Here is an 18157-nt window from a genome sequence, read left to right as displayed (position 1 = left end):
TTTGCTGTATCAGTCCTGTTCGTTGACTTTTGAGCATGTATATCATCATGGTGTCTTGTATCTCATCATGCCCAAATTTGTTTTGGGCAGTCAATGTGATGATGAAGTGTGCAGACAAGTTATTGTCTGCTTCAGTGGTAGTAAATGAGTGTGTGTTTGCTTCAAATCAGCTTTATTCCAAACTTGTAACACATTCACTAAGGTTGAAATCAAGGTTTTTTATCTTAGAGTATGGGTTATGTGCATTACAATCATAACATCAGCTAAAGGCAGTAGGTTACTATATGCAGTAATGCACTTGTTTAATCATGTGCTCATGTTGAGAAATTGCATTATCTCACACTATCATAGGCTGAAACGTCTGATCTCATATTGAATGAACTGTAGGACTTAGGGAAAAAAGCATAAAAATAAACTTTGTGCTAGACTCTTATATGTTACACAGTATTCGATGGAATTACTTTGTGTACTTATAGAGCAAGGCCTTGAAATGTTCTTAGAGAAATAATGCGTCACTGTCCAATCCTCCAGATCTGAAACAAAATGTTAAGATTTTGACAACTGTATATTCAGAAGGTTACTGCTTCCTCAGGGGCAGTGGCTGGTCCATACTGGAGTAGCAAGGTAGTGCAGAGTGAAATGGTGTGAATCGGTCCAACGGGAAACACTAAGTGTTCACAACAACCCACTATGAAGCCAGCTGACAGCACATCTCGTGCGGCCAAGCTGTTGTGTCAGAGATGGTGCCTTGCTTGGCAAACTTAAGTGTGGCCAAACCTGAAAGGTCAAAACTCAGAAGTGACACTGCAAGGACCTAATGGTATTTGTTTCCAGTCTACTAAGCCAAGCAGAAGACATTTACACTTCTGAGTTTGGTAAGGAAACAGGCACATACATAGGGTTGCTGTTCAACTCAGGTCAAACCTTCTGCTGCACAGGGTCTTCCCTGTGGTGTCCCTAGAAAAAACAGATTGTGAAGAAGACAGCACCAGAGGGAACACAGACACAGCAATGAGGATTCAAAGAACAAAGCCCAGTGGAAAAGGGCCAGGGCGTGCTGGTCAGCAGCTGACTGAACGTGGCCATCAGTGTGCCCAGGTGGCTAAGAAGGTCAATGGCATCCTGGTTTGTATCAAAAATAGTGTGGTCAGAAGGACCAGGGCAGTGATTGTGCCGCTGTACTCAGCACACATCCAGTTCTAGGTCCCTCACACTACAAGGAAGCTGAGGTGCTGGAGAAAGTCTAGAGAAGGGTAATGAAGGCAGTGAAGCTGGTGAAGGGTCTACAGAGTCATATGAGGAGTAGCTGAGGGAGCTGGGGTTGTTTAGCCTGGAGAAGAGGAGGCTCAGGGGAGATATTATCACTCTACTACTACCAGAAAGGAGGTTGTAGCAAGGTAGGGGTCAGCCTCTTCTCACAGGTAACAAGTGAGAGGACAGAGGACATAGGCTTAAGCTGTGTCAGAGGAGGTTTGGCTTGGACATTAGGAGCAATTTCTTCATGGGAAGAACAATTTGAACATTGGAATGGACTGCCCAGGGAGGTTTTGGGGACACCATCCCTGAAGGTGATCAAGAAAGCACTGGATGTGGCACCTAGTGCTGTTGTCTAGTTGACAAGGTGATAGTTGGTCAAAAACTGGACTTGATGATCTTGAAAGTCTTTTCCAACCTAAATGATTCTTTGATTCTGTGATCATACAGTCAATCACTTCAAGTTAACACTAAAAAAGACTGAAAGAAAAAAAGACAAAAAATTTTCAACAAATCCACACAACAAATTTTCTCCCTGTTTCCAATAGAGTTAAGGTATAATTTGAGTTGCCTATTGTTTTAACTTGTGGGGAATTTCTCCTAGAGAAATTACATTCCAAATAATATTGTAGTGGGTATTTCTGTAGAAAGCAGCAATTACTAAAGAAAAGTTATGAAGGACCCTTATGAAAAACAAGTTGAGCATGAGCCAGTAATACACCCTTGTGACAAAGAAGGCTGTCAACATCCTGGGCTGCATTAGCGAGATGTTTTTCTTTTTTTCCAGTAGATTGAGGGACATGATCTTTTCCCTTGTTATAGTTTAACCACAGCCAGCAACTAAGCACCACACAGTTTCTTGCTCCCCTGCAAGCCCCAGTAGGCTGGGGGGGAAGAAAATGGAAAGGGTAAAACTGAGAAAACTTGTGAGTTGAGATAAGAACATTTTATTGATTGAAATAGAATAATATAACAATAATAATAATAAATAAAAATAATACAATAGTGAAAATGAAAATAACAGAGAGAGAAATAAAGCCCAAGGAATAGAAGTAATGTAAGTGAAAAAAACAACCAACTCCTGCCCAACCAGTCCCTGAACAAGCCCTGAGCAACCTTCTCCCTAATTTATTGCTGAGCATGATACCATGGTATGGAACATCTCTTTGGCCATCTGGGGTCATCCATCCCAGGTGTGTCCCCTCCCAGCTCCTTGTGCACCTCCCAACCTGCTCATTGGCGTGGTGGGGTGAGAAGCAGAAAAGACCTCGACTCTGTATAAGCTCAGCAGTAACTGAAACATCCCTGTGTTATTAACACTGCTTCCTGCACAAATTCGAAACGCAGTCCCACAGTATCTACTGTGAAGAAAATTAACTCTGTCCCAGCCAAACCCAGTACACCCCTCTAATCAGCACTTTTGAGTCCACTTCTGGAGTACTGTGTCCAGTTCTGGGTTCCCCAGACATCCCTTCCAAGGTCAACCATCCTGTGACTGTGTGATTCAATAACTTCAGGCTTTTTAAGCAGTGTTATGATAAAGAAAAAGTGTAGAGACTATAAATACTGTACTTGAGTTGTCCTGCTTTGAATAAACAAATTCTCCTTTAAAACATCATGGATTTTTTTAAATTGATCTCAGACAAGAAATAAAGCTGTTGGTAAGCATGACATCAGATCTTCATGTGTCCAAAATATCTGCTCATCTGCTTTTGAGTAATAGAACTGAAAATTAAAGTAGCTTACTCTTTGGGGTTTTTTCCCTTTTAGTAGATAAGTAAAGCAGTTGACAGAAATGCACGTATTGAAAGGGAAAGAAATCACTGGTGAAATTCCTCAAGCACTGGCACCAAAATGACTAAATATCTTAGACAACTTTGATGCAAAAAAAGTAAATAAATAGATGAAAATTACGGATTGCATAAAATTGAAGGTGTCTTCTATTCAGAGTGAACTAGAATGGAGGGAGGAGTCAGGTGATTTTAAGGAATGTTACATTAGAAAACATTATGAGATACAATTGCACTGAAAAAAAAATTCTACACTGGATTGAGTAACAGCAGAACTCCTACTCTTAGCACCAAGGCTAAAAAGCACTCAGCAGAAAAAGACAGTGACAGAATTGTCATTGGATTGACAGTAGGCTATCACTATAATGCAACCCTGAGAAATAAAATGCAGTGCTAGGACTTGTCAAATGCTGTATTCCTAAAGGTGGAATGTCTTTGTGTAAGGAGTATAAGGTGATTCCAGGTTGAACCACTGAATTCTAGCAGGTATGCATGGAGCAGAGCTGTGAAGATGACCATAAAAATGTTTCCATTTTACATATACAGCCTGTACTGTGACAGAAGCATTTTGGTTGCTTACCTGAGAAAAAAGAAGGTAAAAAGAAATAAAACTTATATGCTAACACAGTGTTGGCAGAACAAATGAATATGAACAAAGGAGAAACAAACTAAGCTGGAAATTAGAAGAAACAGAGACAGAAAAAATGCAAACATTAACTAACTTTAAAATGAAGTGTAAAGGATTACAGGAGGCAGCAACTTATAACAGTATGGAATTTGATTCAGTGACCCTTTCCAGCCCTTTGGACCTTCTGGAGTGCATCTTTCATTGATGTATCTAACACCAAAGGAAATAATCTACACCCAGGTGAAAACAAGAAATGTAATATTAAGGTCAATCACATTTTTAGAAATGAAAGTGCTGCTGTTGAACTACAGCTATATTTGTGAAACGCTTTTTGCCATAAATACAAATTGATTCATCCAGAAAGCATGATTTAGATTTCTTTGGAAAAAAATGTCATGTATTTTTATCTAAGCCCTTCAAGTTTAATACAAACTATTTTATCATATTTTATTATTTACTTACCACCAAAAAATCAGTTAGCTGATGAAGCTAAATATAAACCATATGAGTGAAAATTAATTCATTTAAAGACATAATTCAATACATATTGTAACATCTTAAGTGTCTAGTCCTTAATCGCAGGTAAATGGGGTATAAAAGGTTTGATTATTATTTTCCTCCTTATTTCAGATATGTAAAATTAAAGTGTGTACCCTGAGAGCTTTAATTTCTATATTGTCAGAAAAAGTGAGTTTTTCCCAGTTCTACATAGTGATCTGAATTTGCTGCTTCATACCATTAGCATGAAGAACTACTATGCGTGATTTACACACCAACATGTTTAATTTTGTGCACAACTTCTAATAGTTTGGAAATGCCGATTTAGTGTTTTCAAGTCTTTGGAGTTAAAAAGAAAACAAAATACTGTTAACTGCTCTTTGAAAAATTAAAGATTTAGGAAAGAAATCAAATATTCCTATTTCATGTTTTGGAAGCAAACTTAGAACACATATTGTGACTTTTTGTTCAAGCAAGAATTTACTGTGCTGGCAGACATTATTTTTGCAGATGTACTCATCAACGAGCAAGACATTTTTTGTATTTTTGTAACATTTTTGCTCTGTGCCACAACAAAAGCCTGTCTTTGGATTGCTGGTTTTCAGAAGTGAGTCCTTTTAATTTGGGTAATTTGACTGAGGGCTCTCCTGTGTTCTAACCTTTAATATGATATGTATGTATTAATCTTCTGGATTCAGTCTGAATGTGGAGAAAACCTAGGAGAAGACTTATGTCTATGAGATTTCTACTTACATCTGAAAAGTATGTTAGAGGATGTGATCTCATGAGGGTTTTGATATTTGGGGGTGAAATCTTTCAAGCATAGGCAATACCTTTTTGACATTGTTAAGTCTGAACTTGCAATTAAGCTGTTTTATGGTCTTACATTTGATTTAAAACTCAAAATAGCTTCCTTCCCAGAACTATGTTTCTCCTTATTGAAGGAATCCTTTATTTAACTAGAAATAAACTATGATTAGAATCAACAGTACCTTAGTTCAAGGGGTCAGATTAGCAGCATAGAGTGAGGGGCAACAAAATATTAAATTGCTTCATCCCACAATTCAACATACTTCTCCGAGAAAATGGCAAAGGAAGCCACAAAATATACATTCTCCACTTTCCAAATTGAAGCCCCTGAGTTCCATTGTTTCTCTGATAAAGGTCTTACAATAAGCTGATTACATTCTTGTTCAAGTCAATAAAATCATGTTTCTACTTTTATGATGGGTTGGCTGGACTTCATAAAAAGGGAAGTAATTCTTTGGAGAAATTAAGTATGAAAATCTGTATATTGTGTGTCTGATTCCTTTTAAAGATGTGCTGCATGCAGAAAGAATTTTTTGTGCAATTTATTCCATATAATAAGACAATAAATAGTCTCTACAGTTTTGTTCCAATTGCCATTGTAAAGAACTAAGGGTAGAAACACAAGAAAGGTAAAAATATCAAACAATATTTTAGTGATGCATCTTGCAACTCTTCCTTAAGTGTTAAAGAGTTGAATCCAAGGATGATCTTGTCACTTGGAGCTCTATGACTGACATTTTTAGAATTCAAATCACACCTGAGTACATTGAAGGATGCTTTCACTGGGGCATAACACTGTCTGTTAGGACCTGACCACTCCTGATTGCGCTTCCATTGAATAATTTATAGGTTCTGCAACATTTGCCATGTTACGCAGACAGTATTTTGGAAGTCTTATAGCAAGTGACTATGGGTACTTGGACCAGAGTTGAATCCTATAATATGTATTACTTAAGTCCTGACATGGTACTACAAAACACTTTTTGAAATGCAGAAGAAGTAGTAAAGCCAATTTGGTGATATCTATATTTGGAAGAGATATCTATACGTTAATCTAATATTTTCTGTCTCATTCACCACAATGAAAACCCAGATTTCTGGGCAAGAGTACTTCTTGACATCTGTTGCAATACACTGAGATCCTCAGCTCTCTAGAAGAACTTTAGAGTTATTCTAGTTCTGGGCAATGAGAAAAAAATGTAAAATACTTATCTGAAAATAATTCATCTTTTCAAGGCAAAGTGAGTCCAAAAAGCCCATTCTTATTAGATCATGCTTTAGGATAACTAGTAAATTGAATGTACTGATATGACTAACAATTCATATGGATAAAACAACAGTAAAGGATGAACAAATGAGATATAATGAATGAATCTGTAAGCATATATACTTACTAAAGCTTTGATTCACTGTGTGAAAATCCAGAGACTCAAGGGCTGAAAAGGACTAACAAAATAATTTAAATTCCAAATTTTCTAAATTGAAGATCTTGAGCTGCATGCTTTCTTTTAAATTTATAGGAGAAAACATAATTCATCACTTAAAGTACTGAAGAAAGGCAAAAAGCATTTATGGACAAGTGGATTACTTCAAGATGTGTATGAAAATATCTAGGCTCATGCTTATCTTCCAGAGAACAAAGGAAGTGTTACTACTCCCGGTAATCCTCTTAGGGTCTGAGTGAGCTTCATAACATGACACCTAAATTTAGATATCTTCCTGTTTGCTAAGTGTGAAAACTCCCCTTTTTGGTAATGGATATCTAACCATTCATTCACTGAAGACTTATGAATGATTTAACTGTACAGGTAAGCGAGCATCTCTTTTTCAGAATGTTATCCTTTCCAAGGATGGTTTGAGATCCTTGCTCCTGAGCGTACAACATTACCTTTAGCTCTGTTTACCACATGTCCGTTCTTTCAGTCACATGTTTATTACATGTTTTCCTTCAAGATCTCTGATATCATCTGGTCATACAGTAGGATTAAGAGTGGATCCTGGTGGGCTCCCTAGAGGTCCAACTTCTTTGTTAGATACTAGTGTGTGAGATTTGGATGTTATTCAAGCGCAATATATAACTGGGTACTGTTGATGCTATAATTAACTCCTCTGGCAGTAAGATGTACTGTTGATGGATTCACATGTGAGACAGCATAATGTTTTGTTGGCCACTCTGGTACTGCAAAAGTCTTATTGAAGTCCCTCCATTCTTTCTAATATCTGATCCCTACCTGATCTTTCTCTTCCTCTTCCAGTGACGCTTCCAAGGACAGTATCACTCCACATAAGGGGCAGGGGAAGACGGGTGGGTGCTGAAAGATGCACGAAGAGGAAGATGAAGTTCCCAGGACATACTATGTAGTGGGGAGCTTGATGAACTTGGAGGAGGGAATGCCTATTGTTCATCAGCTCTTCTAAGGCCAGCTCACTAAAGAAGGGTTAAATAACCCCAAGTTGCCAATCCTGTTTTGAACTTCCTTTAAAACAGACAAAGACACTTTGCCTCTTTCTATCCTCAAAAGAATCTGGTAAAAAAAAGAACACATAACCCAACCTCCCCTGCCCCTCCCAGCCCATCACATCATCTTACATACAACCCTCATCTCCACATAAGTCATTGTGCCTCTGTCTGTAACAAGATTATTATCTTTGCTCTAGTACCAGCTGTACACAAGACCTCATGATGCATGAGCAGTCGGGATGATAGAAGATTTTAAACAGGCTTCTTCTGAGGCCAAGGAAGCAGTTCAAATGTTGTTGAAAGAATTTTCTTCAAAAGTGTCATCAGTGTGCTCCTTGACTTGCAGGAAAGGCCTGGAAGCTTTGGTAAAACAGCCAGTTTTTCAAGCTAGAGACTGAGGGTAGGAAGTGACTGCAACAGAGCTATACAGTGGAAGCTGTCTGCTTTGCAGAAATTGCTAGGATCATTGTTTCAATAATATTCAACTGATATGAGCAACTCACATTTGGATCCTGAGGAAGAAGCCCCACTTGAGGTGGATCGTGATGCTCCTTTCATGGAGAAAACCCCTTTGCCCCTACGAGTTGTTGTCACAGCCACACGAGGACGTTTCAGTGGAATCACTGCACGGGGCGGTGGAGGGACACGGCCATGGTAATCAAACAACCTAGAAAAGATTGAGTCAGCCGAACTCCATAAAACCTTCTGTGATTTCATGTCATGGAAGCCCTGTCAACTAAATTTTCATGTTATCTTTGAGAAAATTAGCCTTTCAAACCTTAATCGCTTTATATCACAGTCAAATTACATTTCAAGGATCTATGCACATTAAGTGCCTTATTCAGATTTCAGTCACAGACCAGTGCATAGCTTTGGTCATATTTTTTTGCATGATTTAAATAAAGGATGCATTATAGGACTCTGTTATTTGCAGTATGGAAAATCCATAACCTGCTTTCCACAGATCCACATCGTTTCATTGCACACAGCCAACAGTAGTACATTTTGTTGTGATATTGCAGGTCCTTTATTACATGCATGACTTAAATTCCAGTTTTCTATCTGTTATCTTTAAAGATGTAAAAAATGAAACAGAACTTTTCTGAAGACAACCATCTCTATAAAAAAATATCCTGCAGTTTGTAAAATAGCAAGAGTCTTTGCATATGTTCTCATTATTGAAGAGTGAATTAGTGCAAAAACAATAAAATACCCAAGCATATTTAACTAGAAAAAAAAAAAGTGTTGTTCAAATCAAAACCACTAGCAGGTAGATATTCAGAGATTTACCACTACAGCCAATGAAAGATGCTCTATAAAAAAATGAGCTATTGTTCCCAAACAGAATTGCCCAGTCCTAAAAATACAGTTATCAATAGCAGATAACTAGCCTGTGTAGAAGAAAATAAAGGTAGTAGAAAAGGTAATAAAAACTACAGATACACACTTGAAAACAGGCACACAAGAAACAGTAATTCACTCACCACAGCATCTAACAATGTGCTGAACAGGAAGCAGAATCAAACTTAAATCTTCTAACTCATTTTCTGTCAAGTAAACATTTAGCGTTTAAATCCTAGGTTCCTTCTGTCTATACTGTAATCTTACAGAAAATGTAACCATCTCCCTCTTTTTCTGTAGCTGTCTACAAAATGTGTCACAGAGATCCTGTCACCCCCACTGAACATGAACTCCATGGCCTCAAATAGTCTCACAAATAAGCAGTTTCTAGCCACTGTGAGCATAACTAAATAACTGTGTATGAAGATGAACATGGAAACATTTTTTTTTTTACTTTTAATGTAAATAATAGTATTTATTGTCACACATCACTTATCATATTGGATGATCTGCAGGTTGGTGACTATCTGCTGTTTGACATTACTGGAAAAAAGTTTCAGAAGAACTTTAAGCTATCATGCACATGTTCATCATGTGATTATTCCTCCAAAGGTGATTTTTTTATGGTTTCCAGTGTTTCATGTTTAGATAATACAGTGAAATGTGAAACTATGCTTCCTTTTCTTCAATATATATAGAAGAACTGTTATTTATCTATTCCTACACTTATTTCTGAACTTATGCAGATTTTGGGCTTGGTGTTTTGTTTTACCAAGTTCTATACATTTCAATAATATGCTTTCTTTTAAAAAAGAATGCTTCCATTTAAAAGTTTTGAAGTACCCTGCCTGTTTTCCTTGTGCTTGTAATAGGAGGAATGGTAAACATAAATGCTCAGTTCTAAAGTAATTCTTTGCCCCAGTAATCACTAATATGCACATAATTGTGCCTTTTGTTTCAGCCACCCTTCTAAAATGTACAATCCCAATCTTGCCAATCTGTCTTCATATAGATTTTATTTTAGAGCACTAACCATTCTTGTCACCCTTTTCTGACCCCATTACTTCTTTGGTCAAGGTAAGATAGAAGTATTCTACCTTCAGAGAAGTTGGAAAATTAATAGATATTAGAAAACAAGATCTATGGTTTGGGGTAAAACACAAAAATTCAGGAAGTTCAGAAGTTCAAGTTCAAAAATTCAAAGAATCATGACTATAAATCTTAAATTATATTCCTATAGACATGTTGGTAGTTGATATGTTGTATTCTCCATGAGATTTTCTTTTCCATGACTACTATATAGAGCTTTTCATCTTTCCCTTCCATTAACTTGTATTTAACAGAGACTCGTAAAGGTTCTGTGGTTTTTATCGTCAGAAGATCAGTATGTCCAACCTTGTGAGGCTGGACATATTTAGGTTTTCTATCATATTTAGGTTTTCTATCATAAAGTTTCTGCTTTCTTAATCCTGAAAGATTTCTGAATTAGAAAATCATACGATTAAATAGATATATGGATACATTTCACTCTCAGTGGTTTTCCATAACAACACAATCACCAAGACAGACAGCAGGCTCCATAGAAACAATTTTTACTCTACCATAAATATTTCTTTCATTGTGAAAGTGTAACCATTATAGTTGGCCATTTGTTCTACCCACAACATACAGAATAAGGGAAAAAACGAAACACATATAACTTTAATATTCATGTGTCATCGATATGAAACACTATGTCTAAAAACATACAATTGCACTGATGAAGTTCAGCACAATAATCTTGGGAAGGTAACTTTTTACAGGACATGAGCTGCTCCTACTGTAAAGGATGGACTGAGTGGAATTAAACTGCATTGATGGCTTTCACTCCATATGTTTCTATCTCATTAATTTTAGCTTGTACAAAGGGACCATGGTGATTTACATGCAATACCAAAAGTAGTGGCTCAAATTGAATCAACCCCAGGAAAAAACAAACCTGAAGAATATTTTTTACATTTTTCTCACTGTTTTCCTAAGCTGAAAGGTATATAGCACATGCTAACTTAAGTTCTGGGTGTGAACTGTTCCCCTGCTACTGTCCATTGCTTCATATAAAAGAATTCTCAAATTAGAAGACATTGGTGGAGCAATGTTTTGTTCCCCTCTGACTCACTTGGCCTGTGCTAAACCAAGCTGCTGTAACGCAGAGACACAGCACTGCTGGATGATGAGTTGGTTATTTATGATCATTCATGCTATCCCTGTGTTGTGGAGATTCTGCAATATCTGAATAAATAAATTTTCACAGTGCTGAGTTAGGTTGTGTGCATGTACTCAAGGCGGAATCTCCAATTGCTCAGGTATTCAAATTCTTTTCCTCCTATAGAAACACACTTGTGGTTCACCTTGTGCTTTTGCTTCCCTCAAGGTTCTTCTAGATTTTTAAATGTTCTCAGAACATTCTTCAGGAGACATTCTATATCTTTTCATATGTATGGATGAAAAGGCAAAGACATGAATGTCATACTGAAGAATTTTACAGTCGCTATGTTTTGCAGTGAAAGTAGGCCTGGAAGAACTCTGTAGGAAGAAACAGTGAGCAGTTAAACTATTATTAAACTATTCAGCACAGTAAATGCTCCAAAAGCTCTTAGAGAATAATAAAATTAAAAGAGCTGTTTAATAAGCATACATTTGGTGGTGGCAATCTTCTCTGGTTTTGATATATTCAAATAGTCTTCTGATACACAATAGAAATAATGAAACAAATAATGTGTAAAATCAGAACTGACCTGTTTGACCAAATGATGAGACTACATTATAAACAAACAGTAGCAATGGTGTAGGATGTACAAAAATATAGCCACACATACCGATTGTAGAAATCATCTCTGTAGTAATCATAATCAAAGACATAACCACTGTGGAAAAAAGCAGAAAAACAAGAATGAACTGATTTATAGAGAAATACACATTGATCAAAACTTCTGTGATAATATTGGCTTGCTCTCAATACGTTCAAAGTCCTTCCACTTCTTCAGCACAACCATATACTGTTCATTACATCTATCAATGCTGTTGTCAGCTATCACTGTAGTATATTTGGAAATGTGAAGTCTGGGGCATGCAGAACAATGTAAACAGTTGACAGCACATACAGGACAGATTTAATACAGCGTGACAGCTCTGTAATTAGAGGATCATTACGGTGCAATTCTCTGAGTGATCAGATGAAGTTAGCATTCCAATACTGACACCCTCTTCTTTTCTGGGCTAACATAATGTAATCAGTGGATTAGGAAGACAGTTAAATACATGAAAGATTGGTAAATAAGTGAGTAGGTGAGCTGAGATAAGACAATGACTTTGATTTAGGAGAAACATGAAAATGGTTGGGCTGCTTGCTGGTCCTCGAGTTCACCAAATTTATTTTCATAATAAAGAGAAAAAACAAAAAGTTAGGAAAATGAATACTGCAATCAACAGTGTTACAGAAATTATTTTCTCTCAGGTTCAGGAAGGAATATACATAGCAGTCTGGGAAAAGACAGGCACCATCAAGGGAAAAAACAGGTAGGAAATTGCAGAGGTCCAGGAAAACTATTTTTGAGCTGTCAATTGCAAAGTCAGTCTTAGATTGATCTTCCTGGTTTTGCATTCCATTAGCAAGTTTCTACCATTATGGTGAAACAGCAATGAAATCTTATCTATTTCACACATCTGAAAAAAACCCCAACAAACAAACAAACAAACCAATGAGCTAACAAATGCTCTGCATGGAAAAGTCATAAGGGTTTATTACTCTACCTAGTAACACAACCCCTAAGTTTTTCACCGGCCTGAGAGAGATAATTATGAATAGTAGAGGTAAGAAGAATGAAGAAAGCATCATAGGAAAGGATAAGATTTAAGTGAGAAAGGAAAACTGTAGAGAGAGTTAGAAAGGACAAAACACAGAAGAAAATATTCCCCCAAAATAGAGAGAGATCGTAGAATGATAGTGGTTTAGCTCGAGAAAGACCTTAAAGATCACCTAGTTCCAGCCCCCTTGACATTGACAGGGACACCTGAATGATAGTAGCAATGTATTAAAGAAGTTTCCTTCGCAGGGAATGAACTCATGGAGTTCACTCTTGAACATTGAGCAAAATGTCTTCAGGGTTATTTTAGTACCTAATTTGAAGAATGGGTCAAGAATTCTATCAAAGTAGGTCGGGGTACAGTTACCACCCCTGCCACATCTGCTTCAGATGCAAGTGCCCAGTTGCAAATGATAGATTAAGTTGTGTTGATTGCTTGTGTAATACCATAGTTGAAGATCATGAGATTCGCCAGGTGAGAAAGCCAACTGTGGTCCTTTTGGTAATTTATTTGAGAAAAGAATGCCCTATATGCATTTTATGTGACACACTTACTAAGTAAAGCAGCCCTGAGAGACTAGAACACAGCAGCAGGCAAGCTATGTCTAGGAGAGGATGCAAAATATCATTAAGTAATAATAGATCATGTATAGGGATCATGTTTCTGTAGCTTAATGCAAAACTAGCAAAAAATTTCCTAAACTATGTGACAGCTCATTTTGTCTTTCACTCTATATCCAGTCTGCATGGAACAAAGAAGTAGCAGGTGGCAAAGCTATTATTTTATTTACAGCTATTCAGAGCTTCCTAGTGGTTTTATTTAGCTGAATGATTAATAGCTGCAGTAAGCCCAAACTTAATATTCAGTGTGTGTTTTTAAGTAGGAGATAACAGACAGTTTGAAGAAAAAAGATTAAATTTAAAAGCCCTGTCACATGAAACCTTTCACCTGGGGGTGACATTAATTTAATTTGCATAAAGACCAGACAAATTCACTTTTTCAAGGTTGAAGACCATGAAGCTGATGAAGAATAATTTGCTTTGCACCAGATAGAGTAAGACTGGAGGATGACTATATTTTTTGTAGTAACTCAGCTCTGGTCCACAGGACACAGTAAGGACTACTGGCCTTTCATTGGGCTTTCAGAGTGTGAAACTTACTTTTCATGTACAAATGCCATTACAGAAATGGCTTAAAGCTATCCCCAGGAACGGCGGCACTGATAAGTCAAGAGAAGGAGAGAGGTCTCAACCAGAAATCTCAATGTCCTTTTTTAAAAAGTCAGTAGGATTGAGAGGTGGGAAAGGCTCACGGGTTCCTCAGATGAGGGTCACTGCAAACAGAGAAGGTTTTGGGAAGGGAAAATGCAGGAAGCGATCTCTTTTGTGGCAACCAATTGTTTCTCTCCTTCCCTACTTCTGCTCTCACTCTGCCACTGTACCACTGAGGAGTTCCTGTGGCACAGCATTCTTCATGCAGAATACTTTTATATTGTTGAAAAATGTGGTTTGTATTTTTCTTTTTTTATTATTAATTTTTATATTTAGCCCAACTTCTTGGATAATACTTGTCTTTTGAGAGAAGAAATTTTTCACATCAGTCAGCTTCTGAAAGCTTCATTCTTTTGCTCTGTTCCCTGTTCTGGTAACTTCTGTCTTAAAACTGAACTCAGTCCTTTATGTATGTTCAGCTTTGCAAATGACAGCTTCAACATGCATCATCTAATGCTTATCTGTGGAACCAGAGCAGGAATAAGAAGGACATTCTGTAGTGTAGCTATTATATGGCAGTGTAACCTCTGAATTGCTGAAAATTTTTATGGATTGCTTATATTACCTTTTAAAATATTTAATTGCTTCAGAAACATCTGATACTTTTATCGTGTCTCTGAATTTCACCTGAAGAAACCCCAGTGGTTTTCTTATAGTGTTGTACAGCTGAAGCTATATATACAGCTCTACTACAGATGATACCTCTAACCTTAGTTTAGGCGCTTTGTGTTTTTGCATGGTTTAATTCAGTAGCATCCATTGCTACCCAGATAAGAGGCAACTGCAGGTATTCTGTATGTTGCATGTCATTCAGTCTCTGAAATGGGCATACACTTGGCTTTAGATGGAGCAAACGTTATCCAATCTGTCCTTCTTATCCATCTCTCTGCCAAGAGGTTACTGAGCCCATGACTGGATGCGACATGCAAATGTTTGTGGCTTCTAACAGTGCAGCCTGCTAGCACAATTAACAAGCTAAAAGCAGTTGATTTGCTTATATTTCTAGTCTGAGTTTATTGTCAACAAAATAGTCACAATTAAAGGGAATCCCTGTTAATTAAGTCCCATTTACCAAGTTATGGGAACGGGGCACTCCAGCAGGATTTGAGGAGGGAATCTCTGCCTTTACCGCAGACCATTTGGGATCTCTCTGCAGTGGCAAAAGGCATTTCTGTGTGGAAGTGCCATTCATGGGGAGTGGGAAAGAGCCAGGTCTGCACAGGGACTCCTTACCTGGGACCACTGGCAAAGATGTTGCAACAGCTACTTGACCCTCAAAGTAGGATTTGCACCCAGCAGTACTAAAGGTGGATGGGCTGCTATGAGTTCTCAAAAGAGCAAGGGCCTCAATTCCATTTTTCTTTCCCATTACTTAGTCACCTTGAAGAAAGCAGATGGAATTCAAGTGTTGATCATGGATGAAAAATATGTTGAATCTTACAGAATAAGAACGGTGAAGGTGGGTGGCTTTAAAGCTTTGGGAAATTTTGATGTGGACCCTTCTTTATATCCATGACCTGGGTCTCTTTTTCCCCTCTCTGAAATTCTACCTGAAATTACACACAACACAGAGGCAACTTAGCTCCTGGGGCTAAGTGTCCTTCACTGGTACTGCTGAGTTCACAGTAACAGCCCACAGACACAAGACATCATGTGAAATACATACAATCATAGTATAGTTTAGATTGGAAGGGACCTTTAAAGATCATCTAGTCCAACCCCTCTGCAATAAGCAGGAAAATCTTAAACTAGATCAGATTTCTCAGAACCCTGTCCAATATGATCTTGACCATTTTCAGGATAAGGTCTAGGTTTCATAAAGGCAGTTCCTAGTCCTCTTGACTGTGAAGCAGTTGTCCTGCATGTGTACTGAAAAGGCTATGAACCAATGACAATGAAAACAACACAAAACAGAAACAATTTTCCTGATGTAGAACAGAAAAAAAATCTGCTTTTCCAACCAGTCTCTTGGTTGGCTTTTCCCTTTGTCACTCCTTTTTTTTTTTTTTTTAAGTTGAATGACGACATTTCATCTGTAATAATATGTTGAAGAGATTATAGTGTGAAAGCAGTACATCTCTCCATCTATAGCCATAATTGTTCCTACTTCTGCATGTCAAGGGACGCATGTAAGATTTGGTCAGTGCTGCGCTATAGCATGAAGCAGAGAATTAGCACAGATAATCACTGGCACTGAGATCAAGGTGACTGCAGGACTCTTCACATCTTAAGAGTTATTCCTTAGTTACCCAACAACCTGTGTGATGGAGGTTGCAGGAGATCACTCACATGGTGTTGAATACCAAATACTCAGCAGGTCAGAAGCAGAGAAAGGTTTAGATGAGACTGTGAACTAGTGGAGTCAGTGGTTTCCTAATGGCACTGTAAACAGGTAGATTACTTACCCACAAACATATGCCATCTCTATAATATTAAAAACAGAACTGTGTGCATGATTCTGATACCAGAGCAGAAGACAGTAAAAGGCACTGTAATGCTCACAGTAAGGCAAAGAAAATTCATCAATAAAGTGTGTTTCTGCTAAGCAAAATCTTGTATGAGCTGTCTCTTTTAGCTTCACTAAACACTATGACTGCTTAAAATTGTGTATGCCTGAAGAATAAAGGATTCCCCAACAACTTTATTTTCAGAGCTATGATGCTGTACATGTTCAAAATTCCTATGTGTACCAGCAGTTGCACATGGGTCAATCAAGCAAAAAAATAATATTATGTTTCTGCATCTTTGAAATAAACCTATGGATATTATTATGTCTTTATTTACCTGATATTGAAAACATATTCTGCAGTGTAATATTTCTTGAACTCTGTGTCCCATGCCCACAAAAGATTTTTATAAACTAAGGTTCACATCCTGTTTAAAATTAGTTAGCTCCAAACAGTAGAGAATATAACTGACTTCAGTTGGGTTATTCTCACTTTAGAATGGTTAATGCATTACAGAGCAGAAATAGTTTTTGTTGTTTTCATGGCAACAAGAATTTTGTCTTGCATCTAAGTCAGCCTTAACTAATATCTATTTTTCTTTCTACAGGTACAAAGATGTATTTGTAAATCATAAATAGTGACAAACCAGGCATAATGTATCTTAATTCAATTGACGGTGCAATCACCATTTTTATTGTCAATTGCTTCTCTGTTGTCAGGCCTGGATAAAAATATTAAATACAAAAGCAATAATTCCTCAATCAAACTCTTTTTAGAAAGCACATATCAACCTAATGGTTGAAACTAGCATTCCAGTCACTTGTAAAGTCATTTCTCTTGTCATGTAAAAAGAGTTTTAGAAATTGTTCCTGCTGAGTGGAAAAGAGAATCAGTCTAAACTGACATGATGTTTGCAAGGAAGTGGGTGAAGGTAACTAGATGGTTTAGAGAATAAGCATCGAAAAATGGAAACTTTCCCTGTTTGAAAATCCATCAGATGGAGATGACTTTCATGAGCTGTTGAAAAAAAAAAAGGTGGAGATTTCAGGCCCATTTTCAGTGGATGGTTACCTACATTCCTAAAGACATGAATTGAATTGGTGGGTTGAATCCTACCTTTTCTTTAGAGATGATTCAATTTTAGGTAAGGATTAGAATGCTGATAGAAGTGGAAGGACACTTCTGTTTTGCAGTTTTGGTTGTATATTCTGCAGAGAAAGCGAATATTCTCCAGAACCTTCTTTTTGCTGACAGACTTACTGTCATATATTCTTGGATGCTTACAGTAAAAAAAGAGGACTGGAAGAGGAAAAGTAATTGCAGAGAAGTATTTTACATTCATTTCCCTAATTAAGTTATGAGTGTAAATAGGTATAATTAAAACAAAAAAATTAACACCAAAATATGCATACACTTGTCCCAAAATGCCAAACAATTGAAAATAACCTCCTATTTGTGTATTTCAATTAAAAATTAATTTGCATAGTAATTTTGAAACCATAAGTTAATAAAAGTGATTTTTTTTCTGATTCTGTGCATTTATTCAATTAATAAGTGCAAAGTATATTTTTTTCCTGAAGTGGGGGAAAACTATGGAGTTAAGTTTTAAAAAGTACAGCAAAGAATGTTGTACTGTAAATGGAGATTTTTTCTGTAAAACTGAAAAATTTTTGGCAAATCTAATCTGAAGAGGTGCATTTTGTCCAAGTAAGACATATATATGTAACAAAGCTGACATACAGTACTTCATTTTCTATTTAAGTATGTTTCTGCAGGCACTAGGCAGAATTTATTTGCCGTATGATTAGGCTGTA

The 18157-nt window shown here is 37.1% G+C and overlaps 2 protein-coding genes across 8 annotated transcripts in view; both read right to left on the bottom strand.

Annotated features, from left to right (window-relative positions):
* Positions 1–18157, bottom strand: part of LOC127462039 (uncharacterized) — a 542224-nt gene that overhangs the window by 98241 nt on the left and 425826 nt on the right. The gene's annotated exons all lie outside the window — the stretch shown is intronic.
* RALYL (RALY RNA binding protein like) overlaps positions 1–18157 on the bottom strand; it is a 374398-nt gene that overhangs the window by 25762 nt on the left and 330479 nt on the right. For 6 of the 7 annotated variants that reach the window (XM_051770390.1, XM_051770410.1, XM_051770392.1 and 3 more), the window contains 3 exons: positions 11638–11685; positions 7945–8108; positions 7212–7292 (listed from right to left, as the gene is read on the bottom strand). In XM_051770390.1, the coding sequence (XP_051626350.1) occupies positions 7212–7292; positions 7945–8108; positions 11638–11685 (293 nt within the window). The remainder of the gene's footprint in view (positions 1–7211; positions 7293–7944; positions 8109–11637; positions 11686–18157) is intronic. The other variant, XM_051770401.1, reaches the window with a different exon arrangement.

Source organism: Manacus candei, unplaced genomic scaffold (assembly GCF_025592945.1).
Source record: "Manacus candei isolate 608988 ecotype Guabito, Panama unplaced genomic scaffold, ASM2559294v1 h1tg000008l, whole genome shotgun sequence".
In the NCBI taxonomy this organism is placed as follows: Eukaryota; Metazoa; Chordata; class Aves; order Passeriformes; family Pipridae; genus Manacus; species Manacus candei.
This window is presented reverse-complemented; position numbering and strand designations above follow the sequence as displayed.